This window comes from Lissotriton vulgaris, chromosome 2_1 (genome assembly GCF_964263255.1).
Source record: "Lissotriton vulgaris chromosome 2_1, aLisVul1.2, whole genome shotgun sequence".
NCBI classification, from domain to species: domain Eukaryota; kingdom Metazoa; phylum Chordata; class Amphibia; order Caudata; family Salamandridae; genus Lissotriton; species Lissotriton vulgaris.
In genome coordinates this window covers 240,208,532-240,231,746 of record NC_141687.1, presented here as the reverse complement: position 1 = coordinate 240,231,746, position 23,215 = coordinate 240,208,532, and the positions used below count along the sequence as shown (strand labels likewise).

The 23,215-nt window shown below is 46.5% G+C and overlaps 1 protein-coding gene across 6 annotated transcripts in view; it reads right to left on the bottom strand.

The window, feature by feature from the left end:
• NF1 (neurofibromin 1) overlaps positions 1-23,215 on the bottom strand; it is a 2,008,692-nt gene that overhangs the window by 211,890 nt on the left and 1,773,587 nt on the right. For 4 of the 6 annotated variants that reach the window (XM_086954827.1, XM_086954826.1, XM_086954828.1 and 1 more), the window contains one exon: positions 16,305-16,400. The exons of the other annotated variants lie outside the window; for them this stretch is intronic. In XM_086954827.1, coding sequence (XP_086810953.1) covers positions 16,305-16,400 — 96 coding nt within the window. The remainder of the gene's footprint in view (positions 1-16,304; positions 16,401-23,215) is intronic. 6 annotated transcript variants of the gene reach the window in all.

Sequence of the window (23,215 nt, the reverse complement as noted above, 5' to 3'; positions counted from 1 at the left end):
CCAAGGAGCCCCACCTTAAGGCATCCCGTCCAAGACCTAATCTTAGGCGATTAAAGCTACCTTTACCGGATTCCCTTGGTACTGGAAACCTGCCCGTAACTATTCCTCCAACCTGTTGATAAGTAGGTCGGCCCCAGACCTAATTATAGACGAATTGAACAACCATTACCGGATTACCTTGATACCGGATAATTGCAAGAACATTTTTTTTACATTGAGAGCAACACCACCCAGATAACCGTTGGATTACCTCCCCCAACAACCAGTATCATCCATACACCCACCCCTTGAGGCTGTCTACATTCAGGCTAACATTGGAAGTCCTGATGATGATCCACTATTAACAATTGGATCGAAATGCCGTCGACACAATATGTGGGCTAAACAATAAGTGTACTATTATGTGCCAAAAAGTGTATGTTTCCCACATATGTGAAGCAAATGCATTCTAAATACTCCCTTTGCTCAGGCCTTCTAAATGCCTGAAATACCCCAGTACTTGTATGTTTTGATTGTACAGGAACAGACTAATTTGCATATAGCCAGGTTCTGAACTGGGATGGTGCAGTGAGCTAAAAAACGGTGTTGGATCTAGCCCTGATCTCTTGACTGGGTGAGAGTATTCTGCTTAATTCAGAAACTCTGTCCATCACCACCCCTTGTTGGTAAATATTTTGTCCACCCTAAGCGTGGAAGGGTATACTCAGATGTGAGTCCCTTGCTCATTGCACCATCAGGATTCAAGCAAGCCGGGCCGACGACGGCTGAAATGCCAGAAACCGGTCCCCGGAAGCTTGTTTCCTTCCCAGTGTAAGAATTGGCTTGGTAGTTTGGTTTGCCCTGTTCCCATCATGCACTGGGACAGGAACAGACTAATTTGCATATAGCCCGGTTCTGAACTGGGATGGTGCAGTGAGCTAAAAAACGGTGTTGGATCTAGCCCTGATCTCTTGACTGGGTGAGAGTATTCTGCTTAATTCAGAAACTCTGTCCATCACCACCCCTTGTTGGTAAATATTTTGTCCACCCTAAGCGTGGAAGGGTATACTCAGATGTGAGTCCCTTGCTCATTGCACCATCAGGATTCAAGCAAGCCGGGCCGACGACGGCTGAAATGCCAGAAACCGGTCCCCGGAAGCTTGTTTCCTTCCCAGTGTAAGAATTGGCTTGGTAGTTTGGTTTGCCCTGTTCCCATCATGCACTGGGACAGGAACAGACTAATTTGCATATAGCCAGGTTCTGAACTGGGATGGTGCAGTGAGCTAAAAAACGGTGTTGGATCTAGCCCTGATCTCTTGACTGGGTGAGAGTATTCTGCTTAATTCAGAAACTCTGTCCATCACCACCCCTTGTTGGTAAATATTTTTTGATTGTATGTGTAGCATCGTGGATGCAGGACTGTGTCCCACTGCTTTATTGTTTGTTCGTCTGATTAAGCATATCTACAATACATTGAATAAAATTCAAAGTCCGGCTGGACTTTTTCTTTGTTATAGAGCTCATTGTGGCCAATAATTATTACAAAGTTTAGAAATTCTCTTGTCAAGGACCATTTGCTCTTAGTTTAAGTGAGAGTGGTGATGGCGCACCCTGCCCCCCACTGGCATCACATGGGCTGAGAAGCACGGACTAGGAGGGTTTAGAGGCGGATGCTGCGGGGGAGGGTGTGGACTGGCCTCGCCGTTGTCCCCGACCGCCTCCACGGCGATTTCCACGGCCGCCACCGCGCTGGATGTTAGCCTGCGGTGTGTGGCTGGCAGCACCTGTGGGGGTGCCCCTTCCTTGGCCACTAAAGGAGCAAAGGGCACCCGTTTGCTGGCGCAGGGCCGATAGGCCCAAGGACTTGGCCTTAGCCCTGGAGTCCTTAAAGCGCTCAAGCGCATGGACTGCCTTGTCGCCAAAAAGGCGACGGCCATCAAACGGCATGTCCATCAAGGTGTTTTGGACATCAGCCGAAAAGTTGGCAGACCTCAACCAGGCGTGGCGTCTAAATGCCACCGTCGTTGCCATCGCTCTACCTAGTGAGTCGGTGGTATCCAGCCCACACCGGATAGAATATCTGGCTGCATCCCGGCCCTCCACAAGGGCTTGGCCGAGTTTGGCCCGTACCTCCAACGGACACTCTGGCAGCAATTCCGCGACCGTATCCCACAGAGAGTGGGTGTAGCGGCCTAAGAGGCAAGCGGTGTTGGAAGACCGCAGTCCCAGACTAAGGGAGAAGACCTTTTTACCGTACATCTCGTACCTCTTGGATTCCCTGTCCGGCGGAGCCGACGGGAATGCGGTCTGGGAAGTGGACGCCTGGATGACCAGGCTCACGCGGGTGGACAGGAAAGCTGGGTTGCCCGGGGCTGGGTGGTGGCGTCCGGCCACGTTCCTATCTACGGGCGAACCCGTAGGGGGCTTGGACCAAGTGCCCAAAAGAACGTCGGTCAAGGCCTCATTAAACGGCAGCAGAGGCTCCGATGGGCATGACTGCGGTTCAAGGACCTCAGTGAGGAGGTTAGTCCTCACGGCCGCGACGAGGAGCTCAAGGGCTTGGCAGCCCTCATCAACACCACTCTGTATGTTGCCCCCTCCTCCGAAGCCACGGTAGGAGGCGAGACAAAACCAGTGTCTGGAGAGGTGTCCAGACCACTGGCATCCCCAAGGTCACCTGTCCAGTCCTCTAGAGGCTGACAATCGCGTGTCAGAGGGTCCGCAGACCCCTCCCAATACTCCTCGTCACCCATCTCCTGAGATACAGGGTTGTCAACCAATGGGGCCGGTTCATTGTAGTAAAAATTCCCAATCGCCGTCGGATACGGCGCCCAGCGGCGCCGCTCCGACGTCGGAACCGGAGCGAGGGAGGCATTGGGGACGGCGCCGCCCGAGGACGGCGCCGGAGGTGACACCTGACGGACTATCGCCGGGGGGGGGGTCGTAAGGTCCACCGGCAACGACCCAGATCCCGAAGTGGGTCCAGTGGGGTCCCGTGGCGCCGGGCCTGAAGGTGCCGGCGGAGTCAGAACCGTTGGGCCCAGCGGCGCCGGGCCCGAAGGCGCCGGCGGTGTCGGGACAGTGGGGCCCTGCGGCGCCGGCGGCGTCTGGGCCGAAGCACTCGACGGCGTCGGGGCTGAAGCCCCCGACCCGCTAGGGGCCCCAGACGGGTCCACAGGGCCCAAAGGCGCCGCGGAGCCAGTCAGGGAAGAGAGGTTCCTCATGGCCATGAGGAAGCGCTCGATCTCCCCCGGCGTCACGTCGTACCCAGGGACCGGAGGGTGTGGGGCAGGCCGCGACGCCCGCGACTCCGGCAGAGCCGCGTGGGGGTGTCACCCAAACCCACGGCTGTGTCGCGCGAGCGTCGGGGGGGGAGTCAGAAGAGCGATGACGCCTCTTCGACTTCTTGTGTTTCTTACCTGACGACGACTTCGACCCGGAGGAGTGGTGCCGACTCCCGGAGCTGTGGTGGCTCCGTCCCCGCGACCTGTCCCTCGACCTCCCGTGGGACCGGGACCTCTCGCGGCGCGGGGCCGACTGCCGGAGTTCGAGTCGCCTGCGGGACCGCTCCCGCCTGGCTTTCGAAGAGAGGGCCCGGTAGTCGGAGCAGGCCTTGTCGTCGTGGTCTACGCCTAGACAAGTTAGGCACAGGTGGTGAGGATCCGTGACCGACATTGTGCGGTCGCAATCCTCGCAGTGCTTGAAACCAGGCATTCCTAGGCACCGATCGGAGTCGTAAAGACTTCGAGAAATGATCAAAAGGATCCAAAAAGTTAGTCAAAAATTGACTAAGGGTTACTGCTTTTTCCAGATCCGCGCTTGCTGGCGTGGAAAGAAGAAGAACTGACGTCAGCACGCGGAGGCGGCGTCTAATTACTCCGACGACGTCATCACGGCGCCCACGACGCCGCCGACGGATGCGGAGCCTCAGACAACGCCTACCGACGAGCAAAGGTACTGCTACGCAAAGATTTCCGGATCCAGTCTGACGCCTGGGAATATTCTAAGGTAAGGAATCTATCACCAACGTGTCTCTTTCAGATTCCCACACAGCGTGCATGCAGTGTTCACCGCCCGCATCCCTAAGCTGGCCGAAGAGAACAACCGCTTGCCGAACTGCTCCAGCTTCTTAGAGTCCTTATCCGGCGGAGCCGTGGGAAAGGCACTCTGGGACGTCGAAGATTGAATGACCATGCTCTCTGGGCCAGGATGAATGGTCAGAACGGCAGGGTCACCCTGCGCCACCCGATGACGCCTGGCGACGTTCTTATCCACAGGGGCCCCTGTGGCTGGCCGCGAATAAGAGCCCAGGAAGAAGTCAGTGAGGGCGTCATTAAATGGCAGCAGGGGCTCCGACGAAGTGGACGCTGTCTGGAGCACCTCAGTGAGATTAGTTTTCAGGCTACCGCAGGGAAAACAATGTATGACATTGTTCTGCATTCTGTCCATCAACAGTTATTTTTGAATTTGTCACCCCGAGTGGGATGGGTATGCTCAGACGTGAGTCCCATGCTCTCCACACCACTGGAGTCAAGCTATCCTGGCTGAAGACGGCTGATAGCCAGAAACCGATCCTAGTATGTTTGATTTCGGTCCAGGAAAGACATGGCTTGGCAGTTCGGGCTGGACTGTTCCCATGAGGCACAGGGTCAAGGCTGATTTGCATATGGCCATGTCTGAACTGGGGTGGTGAGGAGTGCATAAAAACGATGGATTTAGGCCCAGATCTCTGTACTGGGGTGAATGTATGACATTGTTCTGCATTCTGTCCATCTACTGTTATTTTTGCATTTGTCAACCCGAGTGTGATGGGTATGCTCAGACGTGAGTCCCATGCTCTCCACACCACTGGAGTCAAGCTATCCTGGCTGAAGACGGCTGATAGCCAGAAACCGGTCCTAGGATGCTTGATTCCGGTGAAGAAAAGACATGGCTTGGCAGTTCGGGCTGGACTGTTCCCATGAGGCACTGGGTCAAGGCTGATTTGCATATGGCCATGTCTGAACTGGGGTGGTGTTAAGTGCAAAAAAACTATGGATTTAGGCCCAGATCTCTGTACTGGGGTGAATGTATGACATTGTTCTGCATTCTGTCCATCAACTGTTATTTTTGCAAATCAAGATTGAGGACCTCAGCTGCCTAACGGAGCACCACCGTTTAAGTGCCCTCCTCCATGGTAGGTGGGGGAGAGGAAACCCCGGGTCAGAGAAGACATCAAGACCAACAGCCTCCTCTAAGTCGTCCGCCCAGTCCTGTTCTGAGTCACACTGACGAGCAAGAAGGTCCTCGGACCCCACCCAGTCGTCCTCCTCCTCCGCTGTATGTGGTACAGACCGCGGCGGTAGGGCAGGGACCGGGGAAGGAACCAACGGAGCCGGACGGCACTGTGTCCCAATGCGGATCCCAGGTAGGGATAAAATTCCTGGAACCGGGGCAGGGGCGTAACAAATGGTAGCCACTGCAGCGCCGGAGGCGGAGCCAAAGGTGGCACTGGGCCGGAGCCGGCAGCGTGGGACCATGTGGTGTCGTGGCTAAAGCCAGCGGGGCAGGATCCTGTGGCGCCGGAGCCGGCTCCACAGGATTCGGACACGGGAACGCGGGGCCCAAGGGCACGCCGAGGCCTAAACAGGCAGTCCATGGTAGCACGAAATTCTTGCACCTGTGCGGGAGTCGCCGACGGACCTGGATAAGGTGGGTAGGCCACAGGACTTCCAAGAAGGCGCAGTGGCAGAACCCCTGTCCTCCTCGTCCGCATCCGGGGAACTACGGGGGACGTCTGAGAGCGACAACGCTTCTTTTTGTGTCGTCTCTCACCCAAATCCGAGGGTAAAGAGTTGGAGCCCGAGGAGCGATGATGGTGGCCCCGCAAGCGTTCTCTGGAGCGGCCCCTGTACCGAGAACGGCGCTGGGACGAGTGCCGAACCTCAAGCAGCTTCCGGCGCCGCTCTCTCAAGGCCTTCGGGGCCATGGCCAGATAGTCCATACAGGACCGAGAGTTGTGATCGCACTCCATGCAGTAGAGACAGAAGTCGTGGGAGTCCACCACCTGCATATTGCGATGGCAGACCCCATAAGACTTAAAACCAGGTATCCCTACGTGCACCAGAGTAGATTTACAGGAGACAAAGTCTGAAAAATATAGTCAAAAAGTGACTAAAGTACATGCCTTAATCGGATCTGCGCTTAATGGCTCGGAAAAAGAAAGAACTGACGTCAGCGCGCATGTGTGTCGCCCAAGTAGTCTCTGTGACGTCATCTCTGTGCTTACAACGCCAGCGACGGACGCGGAGCTGCACGATGCACCCTACATACGCTCCGGGGTACTGCTGAAGAAAAACTTTCCAGATCCAGTCTGACGCCTGAGGATATTCTAAGGTAAGGAATCGATCACTAACGTGGCTCTTTCAGATTGTCCAGGTAAGGATTAGTCTGCATTTATCATTTTTGAGCTTTAACTAAAATCAATACTTTTGCAAACACAGAAGGATTAAGTGCATAGTGAAGTTGCTTGCATTAATGAACTCACTCAATATTTCATGCAAACAAATGGTCCAGCAGGAATGCTCATAAGATGCAGAAAAAGCTTTTGAATTCTTTTACCTTGGTGTTTAATTAGAAAGAAAAATCAGAAAGATTTAAGTGCATCTTCATGTGATGAAGACAAACAAGTTACTTAACTTTGGTAAGGCCTTTGGTAGAGACCTAACTGCTGATTCTTCAACTTTTGAATTTCACCAGGCAGTAGACTGGACCCGGAAACTTTTGATAGCAATTCCCTAGCACGTCGGTAGGGGGCATCTCAAGGCTCTACATCGGATCCATTCCACCCCGGACGTGAAGTCTGTGTCACTATATCTGCGCTATGTCTGCATGCTGACGTCTGTTTCTTTCTGACCTCAGTACGGGCCATTGGACGCTGATACCATAGAAATCAGAATATGCCAGTATGCAGATCTGTAAATAGAAATCTTATTAGTGAAATGCATGAGGTGTAGGAGGAGGTGGGTGGTGGCTGGTGAGGAATCTGCGGTTAGATAAGAGTCTCTACCAGAAAAGGCATTACTGAGGGTATATAACTTTGTGAATATATACCAAAGCATTACCTCTTCAGTGGCAAGTCCATGGAATGGCTCAGACCAGAAAATCCTGCAGGACAGATAGGGAGAAGTGATTGTCTCACTGGACCTGCCTGTCCAGGCAGTAGTGCTTCTTGGAAAGGTCCAGAATTGGCACAAACAGCGACACTACAGCAGTAGCAGGCTTTACAATGGAGCTACAAGTGTGCAAGCCTTCTAGGGGGCTACGTTTTGGCTAGCCAATATCAGAACTTAACCCATAAATCAATCCCTCAGGAGACGGTTCTATTTTGCAATGCTGTGCCCTTCTTAGCTGTAGAGAAATCCAGAAAAAAGTTGATCATCCCGTCAGCGGGCCCTGGTTCGATCTATGTGGTAGCTAAGGACCTTTCTAGGGTCGAGGCGGTGGTGTCTTCCCTCATCTTTGGAGGGGTGAGACGGACTACAGAAAGCCAGCAAGGTGATGGATTTCCCTATGTGGAAGGTGCCACTACCTTTGGAAGGAGTACTGCCTTTGTATGGAGGACTAGTTTGTGCTGTAAGAAGGATGTGTATTGTTGCCCTATGGACAAAGCTGGAGTTTGCTCACTTACTGGGCAGATATTAGGGTGATGAGAATCACTGTTTTGATGATCAGTAGACATAGGGAAAAACTGTGCATCGTTTCAAATAGTGAGCAAATCAGGTATGTGAGAACCAAATTACGGTCTCACTGCAGCACCACAAAAGGTGTTGGTGGAAACATATGGATGAGTCCATTAAACAAAAACATCACAATAGGTGATTTGAAGATGGATAGTTGACCGTAAGAAGGAAAAAAGGGGCTGTGGATAACCTTCAACTGTAGCCACGGCAACACCTTGCGGGCCCAAGACAAAACTGGAAAAGGTCAAACAACTTTGCATTCAATAGTTGGCTGTCACCAGAGGAACATCAGACAACAGACATATCCCAGCATCCTACGTATACAGTTTTGGTAGATGGATGCTTGGCTACCAAGATTACACCAACGACTTTGGAGGGAGATCAAAAGCCATCAACTGTTGCCGTTCAATCGGCAAGAACGGAGATGTAGGTTGTGCAGCATCGAGTGCAGAACCCGGTCCTGGTGATTCAACAGGAGACCCTCCTGAAGGAGCAGCCAAATTGGAGGATATGTGCTCATTGCCAGACGTCCAGGTATCACACTATACTCATGCAGTCCGGATCCAATAGGATGACTTGGGCCTTGTTTTTCTTGATCTTTTTCAGTACTCTGAGCAGGAAAGGGTAGGGGTGGAAGCTGTACAGAAGTCCTGCTCTTGTTCAGGTGGAAGGCATCTTTTAGGGGTAGCTGCCTTGATAACTCCAACATGCAAACATTTGACTGAGTGTTCCCTGCGATGTAGAACAGTTTGTACCACGGTTCTCGCCACTGCTGAAGATACCCTGTGTCACCTCTGAATGCTACTGCCATCTGGAAACCCTTGGATGAGTTTGTCCGCCCAGGAGTTCAAAGATACGGCTAGTTGGGTGATCAGTTAGATATCCAGGGAGTACAGCCATTTCTGGAGAAGTAGAACCACCTGGCAAAGAATTAATGACCCCACGCTGCCCTGTTTATTGCATGACCATATGGCATTCGTGGAGTGTCTGTAAGAATCTGCATCCATTTCCTCTTGATGGTTCAGAGGAACACCTTCAGTGCCAAGCGAATCTCGCAACTCTAATAAGTTGATGTGGCGGTGAGTCTCTGTTGGAGCCCAAAATCCTCTGAACTCCATCTCTCTCAGATGATCTCCGCAACCCAGGAACAATGTATCCATCAAGACTATTTGCTCTTGTAGTGGCAGTGAGAGGTGTTTTTCACCTGTCCAATTGCAGTTGAGCAGTCACTACTGCAGATCATTCCCAGTCTGTTTGGACAAATGGATGGAATATGACATGTTCCCTTGGCGCTGGGCACACAGAGACTTCATATCCTACCGCAGTGCCCACATGTGTCACCTGGTGTGGCCCATAAGCAGGATGCAGGAGGCCAAGAGGTGCAGAGCTGGTCTCAATGAAACATCAGGACCATAGCCTAAATGCCCTGGACTCGTAGTGGAAGGAAAGCTCGAAACAGCGCAGTATAAAGGATGTCCCTGATGAAAGGAAGTCATTGTGAAGGAGTCTGGTGTTACTAAGGCATGTTAATGGAAATGCCCAACAATGTCAAGAGGTCGGCCGCCAGCTATAGGTGGTTGACAAATGTTTAAGGTGAGCCCAACTTCAGTTGCCAAGACAACAAGGTATAGGAAGGTACTGGAAGACCAACCTCCACAGATGAGCTGCAACCACCACTATCACCTTTGTGAACACCTGAGGTGCACTGGTAAGGCTAAAGGGTAGCACGTAGCATTCAAAGTGCTCTTGGCCTTTCAAACTGCAAATAATGTCTCCTGGGTCCAGGACAGACGGAAGTTGGGAGACATAGTCAGGATCTGGATGGAGTCTGGATTAGGCAGTAATGGCAAGAGTAACCGAGCTATACGATTTGGGGCACCGATTGGTTGGATGTGATGCCCTTCCACCCAGGGAAGCGAGATGTGATACAACATCTTATCAGATGATTGTGTGCCACTGAAGACATAGTGAAGTGGTTTTGTGGAGGCTGCATGGAGGTAAGGGCATGAGGGGAGTGTTTGGGAAGTATGTTGCCCCTTAGGGCCTGGAAATTGTTTGCTTATTCCCTGGCCTCCACCTCAAAAGGACTGTGAGGCCTGATGTTCTAGTTGAGGTGCCTTCTGGTGCTGCTGATGCCGGTATCTGCTGCCAGTCTTAAAAGGGGCAAAATTGCTGTGGGAACTGCCAGATCTAGGCCTAAAGAGCTTGCAGTAGATTTCCTCTATTTAAATCTTACCAAAGCAGAGTCCTCTTTCACTCCACTCCAAAACGGCCTGGCCATTAATTTCTGATGGGCATTATTGGAGAAGCCCGTGGAGCAGATCCAGGAATGGCACTGAAGCACAACACTGGTCCATACTGCCCTACAGTCTTTTGAGTCCAAGTCCACTGGAATGTCGTACTTTATAGGGATTGATCCAAATGTTTTTTCTTCAATAACAAAAGAGAGAGTGAGGGAAGTTTACAAGTATTTATGTGAGATGGGAACTCCTGGTCCCCCAGATAAATTACAAAAAACAATAGAGGAGTATCTCCTCGAAGGCAGAGAAATAATTCTCAGGACTTAGGCTGAAGTGCTCTAGTCAGCACAATATGCCCCAACCTGTTCGTGGATAATGCATATCCTTGTAGAAGACCCCTCACTCACCAACCTAGTTGGTGACATGCTTCATCATCGGGGTCCCACCCCATAGGCCGAGTGCCTATAGGGTGTGCTACGACACCTGACTACAGTGGAGCTGGTTAGTATTTTCTTTTATGTGTGCATAACGATCAAAAAAGTGAGTTAAAAAGGGCCAAAACTACTCACTACAAGTATTTATTCTTGAGTGCTTGAACCCTTGTTAAAAACTGTGTGGCACCTATGCCTAATTAGGTAGACTTTGGTGTCAAAAGTAGTGTTTTAAAAATAGCTAAGTGTGCTATGTGAGGTGTGATATTTACAATGCTATTGATTAAAAAGGTCTACATGTTTCAACCATTGAATATATTCATTGGTTTTCGTCAGGACCGTGTTATTGAACTGGGTGGTCCACACACGCTAAGGTGCGTCCTACCCTAGTCCAAGTTAGAGTACACAAATTGCGAACTCGTGTAAAATAATGCAATTTTCTTTTTGAGAAAAACCTGTAAGGAAACAGGAAAACAAAAAACAGGAAGGGGTCACATACCGGGGTAGACAATACACATGTGCTACATTTAACATACATATTGCTAATCTTAGCCCCATTCAAGACAATAGATGGGGTCATGCCAGCATTTCAAATTAGACAATAGGGTCCATCTATTGCGGTCACGCAACAGTGCTTCAGTGTCTTTACCGGACTGTGCCTAATCAATAAAGAACCAGCGCCAAGAAGAGGTGTCGGACTGGTTTTGGCATCTGGGAATATAGGGTAAAAGGGGGCGGCGTACTATGGGTGAGTGATTTTAGTGGTGCTGCGATGTGGACGGCTGCAAAAAATTGTGAGCAGTCGTGACGTCGCATTTCTTGAATCGCGACTTATTTTTAGCTTTTAGCTTACGCTTTGTTGCGGCACTACCGCTTTATGGGCATCTGCGTTTCCAAGACGGCAAGAGTCCGTCTTCCTGCAAGTTGATAAAGAACAAATGCCCAATGTAAGTTGCTTAGTTTGGACAATTAAGTTTAACCTGCGGGATCGTGCCGCGGAATCATTTCCGCACTCAGGTCAGCCCAACGGTACTTACTTGCAGCTTCTGATCATCAGGCGGAAAAACCTACTTGGTTCCGGCTGGAGGTACCCCGAGGAATGACTGGGTTGTTCGAGGATACCGGTAAAGTAACCCGAAGCATTTCCTGGTTGGGCGTGGCCACGTCACGTGGTTTCAGCACGTGGGTAGTGGTAGGCCAATCAGATTGTTTAGCAGAAAAAAAGTGGGTGGAGTTATCCGTCCCCGGAAGCCAAGTCGAGGACTATTTACGTTGCCATGGAGATGGCGGTAGCTTTATGTTTTTGAAAGTATGGAGGCCTTCCATACGGGTTCTTAATAAGATTGGGAGATTTTACAGAAAAGAGGGGATTGGTTGCGCAATATTTACTGATTGTTCAGAATTGAGAATACATAGTTAGTTTCACAGTACATATGGCATACGAGGACAGGTTTTTTGAGTCATTACACTGTTCCACAGGATATTGTCATTCAAGCCTGACTTGTGGGTGGAGAGTCGGTAAACCCACCTCTGTTCTTTTTCAAATAATCGTTGTGTCAGGTTAGCTCCTGGCTTGACTTGTTCGATAATTGTCCATTGAACGTCATCTGGAGTGTGACCTACGGACAAAAAATGCTCCGTGAGTCTGGTATTGGTCTTTTTGCACCTGATAGTGCTTCTGTGTTCACCAATCCGTAACTTGATCTTCCTACTCGTCATTCCTACGTAATGTAGGTCATACGGGCATGTAAGTCTGTAGATGACATTTTCACTATTGCAATTAGTTTGCCCTCTAATTGTCCAGATCTTATTTGGTTCCTAACTTGGACTAGGGTAGGACGCACCTTAGCGTGTGTTTACCACCCAGTTCAATAACACGGTCCTGACGAAAACCAATAAATATATACAATGGTTGAAACATGTAGACCTTTTTAATCAATAGCATTGTAAATATCACACCTCACATAGCACACTTAGCTATTTTTAAAACACTACTTTTGACACCAAAGTCTACCTAATTAGGCATAGGTGCCACACAGTTTTTAACAAGGGTTCAAGCACTCAAGAATAAATACTTGTAGTGAGTAGTTTTGGCCCTTTTTAACTCACTTTTTTGATCGTTATGCACACATAAAAGAAAATACTAACCAGCTCCACTGTAGTCAGGTGTCGTAGCACACCCTATAGGCACTCGGCCTATGGGGTGGGACCCCGATGATGAAGCATGTCACCAACTAGGTTGGTGAGTGAGGGGTCTTCTACAAGGATATGCATTATCCACGAACATGTTGGGGCATATTGTGCTGACTAGAGCACTTCAGCCTAAGTCCTGAGAATTATTTCTCTGCCTTCGAGGGGATACTCTTCTATTGTTTTTTGTAATTGATCCAAATGTTCCTGCCATCCATGATAAGGCTTTGTAGGTTTGACAGGATATCATCTAGGACAGATGATAAGATGTCCACCACTCTGTCCTACAACATGGGGGTACCTTCCAAGGAGGCAACTGGTCGTAACAGATTTGAGGACAAGGCTGGCGGATCAAAACATAAGCTTGGCGAAATTCTCTGTGTGGAGGTTTTGTGGGAAATTAGGGTTGAGGCAACTCGTGCCCGCCTGCATACTCTGGAGTGAGGTGCTGCAATAGAAAGTCTGGGTTATGCCACCTTGCCACATGTCTGTAAACCAGTGGGAAACATCCAGAACTCTCAGACCTCGACAATAAACGTTCACGAGGTTGGCCCTGGGAACGAGAGCACGTCGGTGCCCTCAATCTCGACCAAGACTGCTTTGGATTCTTCCAAAGCCCCGCAATGGCAAGTATGGCTTCATGTATGCGGAGGGCCTACCTATTAATATTGGCGCACAAGGCACACTATGCCAAGTCGAGCTTAGGCTCCTGAGACAGACACTGTGGGTGTCTATCACTGGCATCTGTTAGTTGCAGTCCTTGCAGGGATTAAAACGTGCATTTGGAGGGGACATGTCTCTTGCACACTGGAGGATTTTTGAGGGAAATAAATATTTTCTGTCCATTGACAGAATTCAAAAGAGCTCCACATCCATGTTGAAAGGTGCAGAAAGAAAAGAACCAACATCAGTGTGTTTAGGTGCCGCAGATATTGTGGCCCAGACTTCACATCCGGGGCTGAACTGATCAGACGAGGGTCAGCACAACACCACCTACTGATGGGTGAAGGAACTGCTACCAAAAGTTTCCGCATCCAGTCTGACACGAGGGAAAATTCACAAAGCAAGGATCTGCAGTTAGAAGTCTCCATCAGAATTCATTATTTCTCCTGTAAGTCAATTCAAGTAGAAGCAACTGTTATTAATGGTTGGCCTGCATTGAAATCGCAATATATAGGATTAAGTAAACAGAATTTTAGGATAAATATAATATACATTTTCCATCACATCTTATTCATGCATAGGGAGCTTAATTTGCCCTCCTTCTTCTGGGTATTAGAAAAATCATGTCTAATAATTCTGTTCTGTAATATTTGCACTATTACTCTTGTCTGTACTGGTGATTTCATAAGAGGATGTATGTATACCTGAGGACGTGCAGAATAGACTGTACCCCTGCTTAATATTATGCATAACCCGTTGACCAACAAGTCAGTCTCCGCCAGTCCAAGAAGAAACAATTCAGCCACCTCTCACAATGCTGAAATCAAATTAAGGAGGTTTCCAGTAATTGAATTCAAATTGAGTGGTATTTATATAGCGCATGGCTACCCGGAGGCATCCCAGCGCTCATAAGCTTATAAAGCACTTTAACTGGATAGTTGCCTCTCTGGTGGTGCTGGCAGTGCAGCAAGATTCTGAGATGCTTTCTGTACTCATGCCTGAGGGTGTATCTTAAGTTCGAATCTTGAAGTTGTCAATAAGTAGGTGGCATGGACCTATTATTCTGTGCCAAAAGCAAGAGCTTTCGGACCCATGAATAATATAGAGAATGTACTGACACCATAGAGTTCAAGACTATCTTAAATATCTCAAAAGCCTTGTTCACAGAAGGTTTTCATTTTCATACTGTATATCCAGCAACTTAACCTGGACTGAGAAAAACCTGAAAGATATCACCAAGGGAACCTCCACACACATACTGCAATGGATGTAGCCACAGGGACCAAAGTAACCAGAGTAGTTTGCTTCTTGATATGGCCCTGAGCTGACTTTTGAAGCCTCTGTATATTAACTGGCATACCAGAAAAAGGAAACTAGGCAAACAGCTAGAAAAATGACTGTCCCAAAAACACAATTAATAAACCAATATCTAGTTCTCCTCTACCTCGTGGAAGGACATGAAAACATCTATACATTAGCTTTAGACACATGGACAATTAGTGAGTGGATGATTACATAGATAACAGGAGTTTCTAGATTCTGGCACTGGTATCCGAAACAGTTTTGGCTATCACTGGAAATTAACACTTCGTTTCCCTGTGTCAAGTGTAAGGCCTCAAAATGAGCTAAGTAGATTACCTCTCTCTAATATGCTTTGTATATGTGTTACATGAGAACAAGCATTAACGTCAGTCTGTCATAACCACATACAATGGTTATGGGCATACATTTTTAACATAAACCAACAACTGTAGCAATGTTTAAATCATAACGATCTTGTGTTCTTTGAGAAGAACCCTGGAACCCAAAATTCATTCATATTAAATATATTTGTGTATTTTTCCCATAATCCTTAATGACTCTGTAGTCCTATTAAATACAGAAGAGAGTAGCAGCGCAATATAAATTCAGGTGCCACAAATGTGCAAAGATATTACACAATCCCACCAAGCGGTTGGTAACATTGAAAAGAAATGATCTGTGAGCATATAGTACATATTGGAAGCTGCCTTCTTCTCAATTACATAAACATGATGCTTTTTATAGTAATTGAAATGCAGGTGCGACTCAGCCATGCCTGTAATAAAGGTCAGATTGTCACTGAAGAATGCCATAATTAGAACACCTTGGACAAGGCTTGGACTGGCAAGTACAAAATCATATGTAAAAGCCAGGTTAATACAATGTGGGAGTCTGTCCAATTACAGTAGCTTAGATGTACGATCGGCAGTTTCTTTGACATATGACGTTTCTAATAATATTGATGTATATTACTAATTATACCATTCGGAATGTGCTAAATTCTTGATCGTGTATCAGTTTGAAAAAAGATGTTGGTCTTTATTGATACTTGAAATGCATTATGTACAAAAATCATATATAGAAGGAGGCTGAAGAGAAATACGCGGTACAGTAGTAGAGGAGTTAATGTAATGCTTGGCCCATGTATTTACTATAACTGGAGGAAATTATTTTTGGCAAACACATAACACTACCCTGGGCTAGCAGGAGAGAAAGCCTGCACACGGCCAATAAATAGTGGTACACAAGACTAGATGATGCAGCCACTGGTATTCATGGACTAATATCAAAACATTAAATTGTTCTGAGAATTAAAAATGTTTTTAAGATGATGCAGAGGAAAAAGGGTCATGCACCAGAAAATCCAATACATTTTGAGCAAAGCTCTTGACTACTGAGAACACCCAGGGTGGAAATCTAACTGCAGAATGGTGTGAGGGCATTTGCTCAGCCCTTAGATTGGAAGAATGGGTATGGCACCAATTATAAGATGCACATAACTCCACCCTGGAGATGCTTAAATACTGACCCAGAACCAGTGTGGCAACTCCTCTTAAATCCTTCTTTGAAGGTAGACTCTGAGGATGATCAAGGATAAGGAAAAAACAAAAGGAGAAATCGATGCATGCAGTGGGGAATTTACTTTGGCCAAAAAGTAAAGCAATCACCGGCCTTACGAGTAAAGTTTACTGAAACGTTTCCAGTGTTCCAAAGTCCCAGAGTCCATTGATGTAGAAGAGTTACTGAGATAATGAAGCTCAGATAGCAAATATACTCACGTCGTCATCACTTCTGGTTGCGCAGAGGGCAGGAAGAGTTGAATGAGTATCAGAAGTCCCCTTCTGACATGAGGGAGAATTCAAGATGTTGTGAATCTGTAAAGAAGACAGTAACCATGAGAAGGTTTACTTCTCAGATCCTATCAACTAGGGCAAAATCAGGCCCCGTTATCTAAGACCTGCTTTAACTTGACTTTGAACAATCCAACCTACCTCTTCTTTCGCCTGCTTGTTAACACTATAAAAAAGAAGTGCATGGAACTCACCTTAGATATGGTTCATTCCTGTCTAACAAGAAGTCAGACTTGTCCATGTTGCCTAGTCATTCTGATGACAAATGACAATGCTGGTAGTAGGACACCATCCAGACATACCAATAGCTGAATTAAAGCTCATCTTTTTTTATTGATGTAAAAACAAAGACATGCACCCAATTTATCAGCTTAGGTATTTTTTGTCGAAGTGCTAGTCAGGGCCGATAATGCTTCACAAAAAAAAAAAACACAGATCATGGCTTTGGATTTGTGGAAAGGGATATTACGCCTTGCATTCCCTTAAACCACATTTTCTGTAATTAAGGTTGTTATGCAGCACTTTGCATGAACTGTTTATTGTGCCTAGTAATCCTAATTTGCGTGAAATTGAGGAATGACTAAAGAGAGCATTTTCAGGTCTTCAATGAGCAAAACGATTACCATTTCAAAATGAGATAATACAAGGTAATCCATCTCTAGATTTAATCATTTTAACAAAGACAGCTTGTATACAGCTTCACAATGGCATTCTTCGTGATAACTACAGATGTAATTGAAACTGTCTCAAATAACCCTATGTAAATATTATATTATATATTATATCAATGTCCTCTTGCCACAATTGTTTCAAACAATTATGCCACCAGGCACAACTAAAGTATGGCAAGGTTTAATGCAGCAGCAAAAAACAATCATTCACTGTGTGCATTGTAGATAACAAATGACAGTGATTGAGAATGTGTGCCCGTTTTTGTTTGTTGGTTTTCCATTGCCATTTGGAAGTTGCACAATACAGAACAGTTCTGCTCTCACAGTGATTGGTGGGTCTGCAGTTTATTGCTGATTGTGTTCAGCTAAGATTGTTGGGTTGTACTTTCAAGTTGGGCACAGAGGAAGTGCTGCTCAAAAAATAATTCCAATTACTCTATTTTCAATGATGACTTTTTAATTTTAGGTGTGACGTAATAAAGGTATAAATTAAAGAATGAATGACACTTTAAAGTTCAAAGGACAACTTCTCTTACGATGGATATCCTCTTAGAAATCTCCAAACTTTAAAGTGAAATGACAAAATACGGATCCAGATTGTCTCCAGTAAACACATCTTTAAGTTGTGGTTTGAACATCTAAGAAACTAAGCTGAAGAAAGTATCTATTTTACTATAATTATTTAGTGACGGCTTTTGTTTTCCATGGGTTGGTGGCAATCATTGCTACAAGATAGGTTTCAACAATCAAAGTCAAGAAAACCATTGTTCAGTGTCTTGGAAGCTTACATTTTCAACAAGCTCGATTGGCTATAAGATAGGTATTTTATGGCATTACAAATTCACCAAATGGTGTACATATAATGGAAGAGTTGGATGGCAGAAACATTACTTACTGTTACCCGTAAAGCCAGGGTTTTACAAAAAGTAAAGATGATCAAACATACTAGAGATCTGAAGAGGAAGACTTTTCTCAAGTCAAGCCGCTTACATTCTGAACATGTGGCTGACCAGATGTGTGTTGGAGGAATATAATATTTACAAGCAGAGTGTAAGATGAACAAATCTTCCTCAAGGGACTGAACTTCACAAATGTATTACTGAGGTAGTTTATGCCATGATCATCGGAAGCCCTATGAACAATGGCGAAGGACATAAATACAATGTATTTAAATTGGAATCCAGTGAAGCTGATTGACAGATGGAGAAATACGTTACAATCTGTTCAGTTTCAGGAATGGCCAAGATGATGTGCATTTCCACAGTGCTTTAAGAAGTAGGGCAAGAAGCTATACAGACAACCATTATATGAAGCATTTTAGGTGGGGCTTGAAAAATATTTTGATAAGCTTTTGACAAATTATTACTCACCATGACTCAGTTCAGTATTCAATTAACACCTACATAATAACTACCAAGATCAGGGAAGTGGACAGTGGCATTTGAATGGTCATTATAAAGCAATAGAAAAATTGACTTTTGAGAAAAAAGAAGTACGTTTTCAAAAGAGTAGCAAACATTAATTAGTGTAATTGTTCTGGGCCTGCCTTACAATAGGACCATATTGGCACACTATTCACAAAACTCTCAGGGAACTCACGGGTCTTCCTAACATGAACACATGGGAGGCCTGCGCACTAGGAATTTTCCGGAGACGAAAACAGCACAAAGTACCACTTCGCTTTGCTAGCAACACTATTGGCAAAAAGAGGCATAGCTATGAACTGGCGACCTCCTGGGGGACCACCGAGAGCAGCCTGGGTGGGAGCAGTGAACAAATGGGCAGCAGCAGAGGAGGAAACGCTCAGGGAGGAGGTGGTAAAGGAAATACGCAAGCGCCCCATATCCATGGAGTGGACCCTATTGCTACACCAATTCAAACAGCAAACAACTCCAGACAATTCCGACACCCCGTCATAAACCCTGATAACCCCGCAACCACAGGCCTAGATCAACAACACACACAGTAGCTCCCATATAACTTCAAGTGCGCACCGGGGCACAACAATGCAACCACTCACATACTAGATCAACCAGATAGACGGTAGAGGCTGGGCAGGTCCCAACCCATTGACTTCACACGTAAACACAGAAGAATACGCAGAAGCCTTGAAACCCTATCTGATACATAGACCTCTGAATTTATGAACACTACCCCAGTTAGACTCCCCAGTTAGAAATTAAGCATTATAACCAGTAGTTAACACAGTGGCAACCAAAAGGGAAGGCGATGTATCTTCGTGTGAATGGACATGCAAAGTTGGGTGATACAGTTTATGTCAGCAATTATACTATGTATTAGATAACAATCAACCCATGACCGTGGTTCCACAGATCGGAAACACTCGAAACAATGCCAATTCACATGTACTATCCTGCAATGTGTTTCTCTTAAGTAAATGTTAATAAAAAATACTTGGCAAAAAAAAGAAAAGAACATTTGTGTGGGTGGCATGTGCTACATGTAGTACACAGAAAGAAAGCGAAGTTTATCTCATATCCGATTCCTTTAATGCAAAGAGTGGTAATGATGTAAATAATTAATTTACTCTCTTAATTTCTATGCAGGTAAGTACTTAATCAATAATAACTCAATCGGAAAGAAGGAAAACAGAGTCCGTGGTGTAAGAGTTTCTAAGGGTTTTATTCCTCATAAAGGAATCAGGATATCATGTTCTGACCACCACACAGGATGTCAGAAGGGATAGATGAGCGCGCCGTCGTTTATTGACAATACATAGCTTATATACTTGATTTACATCATAATGTTCAATGTAAGAGGCGTAACAGCTGAGAGAAGACAAGATAACAGTATACACGTGGTGCTAGTACATCATCAAGAGGCGTAAACTAGGCGTAACTAGGCGTGTGTGCTAGAAACGTCACTGATAGGTGACGCAAGTGGGTGGCACCAAGGGGTGGTGCTAACAGAATGTTGCAATGTCAGCGGAAATCGGAAGCTTGGATGCGCGCGCAGCTGCATGACGTGTGATAGACGGGGTGCAGGGGACTTGACATTTACACTGGCGGAAAGAGACAGAAGTCTGGCATGTCAGATCAACTTGTGCTTCTATCATATCTGATATCTGATGTTTAGGAACTAAGCTATCTGGGCAGAAAGGTCTCTAGAGCAGAAGCTATTCTATACTTGCTGTGAGTGCGTGTATAAGCGCCTGAGTGTCTGTATGAGAAGCGTGGGGGCATGGGGCCTTCCATGGAAGCATGGCAACAGAGGCTATGAATTACTTGCATAAAGACAGGTCGGCCCTTTAGCCCTGTAGCTGAGGAAGGATGTTTACTGAAGCTAGCAAGCTGGAATGTATCTTCGGGGAGGAAAACAGATAACTCGAAGGTTATAGTCAATCTTGGCAGGCAGCAGGCTGAGCTGAGCACGGAGGGCCGCGCTAGAAATAAGTCAGAGTTCACGGGTACGGGGGCTGCTTGGGCAGAGGCCCTCGCAGTCAGAAGCCAGAAAAAGAGGCTCGGTGGCAGAGATTCAGGGCCTACTTTCAGCCAGGCTGAAAAACGTAGGAGTATACTTCAAAAAGACGTTGGCATAGCATACTTAGGAACGGACCATCAAACCCATTCATGGTGGGTCTGAAAGAGGACAAGTTAACGTTGGACGCAAATGTATTTGCGTCTTCATAGCTGGTACAGGAGGGAAGTTACATGCACTTTTAACTCGTACATGGAGTCGGTGGGGTACTCGCTAGGGAACACAACATGACCATAAAATTTATATTACCTCATTCCCTCCTTGTTCCCTACGGACCCTTCATGATATATCGATCCTCATAAATCGATCTGTTTGTTCTTGTAACATTATATGTTCGTCTTTCTTTCTTTGACTGTTTGAGAGGCAACTGGAATGCTCAATGCAGGATGTGGCACACAGTCCACATATCGCTGGCCCACACTGCAGGCACAGGCAACAACTGAATACTATAACAAGGCCAATGCCTAGGAACGATAAGATCTTCCATCCCCAAGCTGTCAACGTAGTCCAGAACCAACCGGACCAAGTCCAGATGCCTGGATTCTGATGTATCTGATTTGCAATTTTATGTAAACGGGTGATAGCTTGATAGACAGATGGTGCGTTTTGTGGAATGAAAACACAGCAACTTGACCCGATGACCTTACAAGCTCCACCTCTATCTGCCAAGATGACGTCAATCACAAGACGATTTTGAAGGACAACAGTCCGTATAGCAGACTGCTCCTCTGTTAAGTTACCTAGAGCGGAGGCAGTTTCGTTCACTACTGCTTCAAGTGTTCTCGTTAATCTGCGTATTAATTTACTGTTTTGGACAGGTCCTAGGAAGAAAAAGAATCCTTTATTGAAATCAGTGTACTGTTCCCATGCCGTTTCTGTGTAGTCGACAAGGGGAATATCTCTTTTGGGTCTATTCGGTGCTAGATTCGTATTTCTATGGTAATCAGGAGGAGCTAGGAAAACAGGTGGCAGAAGGAAGGCAATGTAACAGGTACCATCCCAATCTGGGGGCAAACGTATGTATGCGGTATGACCACAAACAAAGTAGGAATGACTGATAGCTTTAAAGGACGATTTACCATGGTCACTGAACTCGACCACAGTAGTGCATTTACTATGACCTACGTGTACTGAACCTTTCTTGCTAACACATAATTCACCTGTGACTGGTAATACTAACATATGGGGCAGAACTGGAGCAGTTTCAGATTCAACAGTGAGGATCATAAGGCTAATTGTGTAATTACCTAATCCATATACTTCATTTTCTAGATCAGTTCCTATTCGAGTGGGAAGTCCTTCTTGATCAGGATAACAGACGTTGAGCAGGACTAAGTTCAAGTTTCCCCAAACCCAGCCCCCATTGAAAACAGCAATATCAGGATCTAAAGAATTAATTATTTTAAACCATGCTCCACAGGAGCCATTGTGAGTGAATGGGTACGGAAAGAGAGGCAGAGCTCCCTTGTAATTCTGGTAGGGAGGGAGTCGGCCACATATCCAACAGTCTGTAGCATTATTTGTCTGATGGGAATGGTGTAACATACTAATGAATGTATTGTTGCGCAGCGCAAGTCTGTAAGAGAGTTCATGTGCAGGAAGTTCACTAAAAGTGTGTTCAGCAGAGACATTGTAAGCAGATTGTTCACGCCTGAAAATAGGCCAGTACATAGGAAGCAGAATGCTGGCAATAATAATTAGAATACTCAGAATAAACATGATTATTAGTGTCACTATGCAGTGACTACGAAGTGATTTGCAATATGTTCTTCTCTTTTCCTCTCTCTCTCTAACTCGATCTAGGGGATACATGTCAGAAACTATTTAACCGATTCACCTAAGGGAGGACTTAAACAATTAAACTGTCTGACTTGCTAGATCGAAGCTTCATTCGGTAAAGTTCTTGAGGAGTCTTTTCTCTTTTAGGCACAGTAACGTCTTGTGCTTCAACACAGTCTTTGGTGGGGGTGGACGAGTCAGAGTCCTGTTTCAGTCCGTTTTTTAGTTCATTGCATAGTTTGATGTGACTCGTGTGGACCCACCCCTTTCTCCCCTCGATTTTCACGGCGGTCCTGGTGGTAAGCAGAACGGTCTTTGGAGACTTCCAGCGGGGCTCCAGCGGACTTTTCCGGTCGAAATTCCGGACGACTACCAGGTCACCTGGGCGGACCTCATGCGCCTTTACATCGGTGTTGTCAGGGAAGGCTGCGGCAACCTGTGAACGACATGATTGGAGTGCAGACATCAAGGAGGCAAGGTAATCTGTCAACATGTTACAATCAATATCAGTTATCTTTTTCGGAACGGGCGTCCCCCACATATTCGGCGGTCTGCCAAAGACCACTTCGTACGGGGATAGCCCTGATCTCGAGTGGGCGACCATTCTCATGTAGAATAGTGCCACGGGCAGGGCGACTATCCAGTCGACCCCTTTTTCCTGACAGATCTTGGCAAGACGGATCTTTAGTGTCTGATTATGCCTTTCTACAAGGCCAGCTGCTTCGGGATGTCGGACACAGTGGAACCTCCACTGATATCCTAGCAAGAGGGAAACTTGTCTCATCAGCTCGGACGAGAACGGCTGTCCGTTATCTGAATACACGACACGGGGCAAACCGTACCGTGGGAAGAATTCACGAACCAACTGTCTGGCAGTGGTCGGAGCAGTGT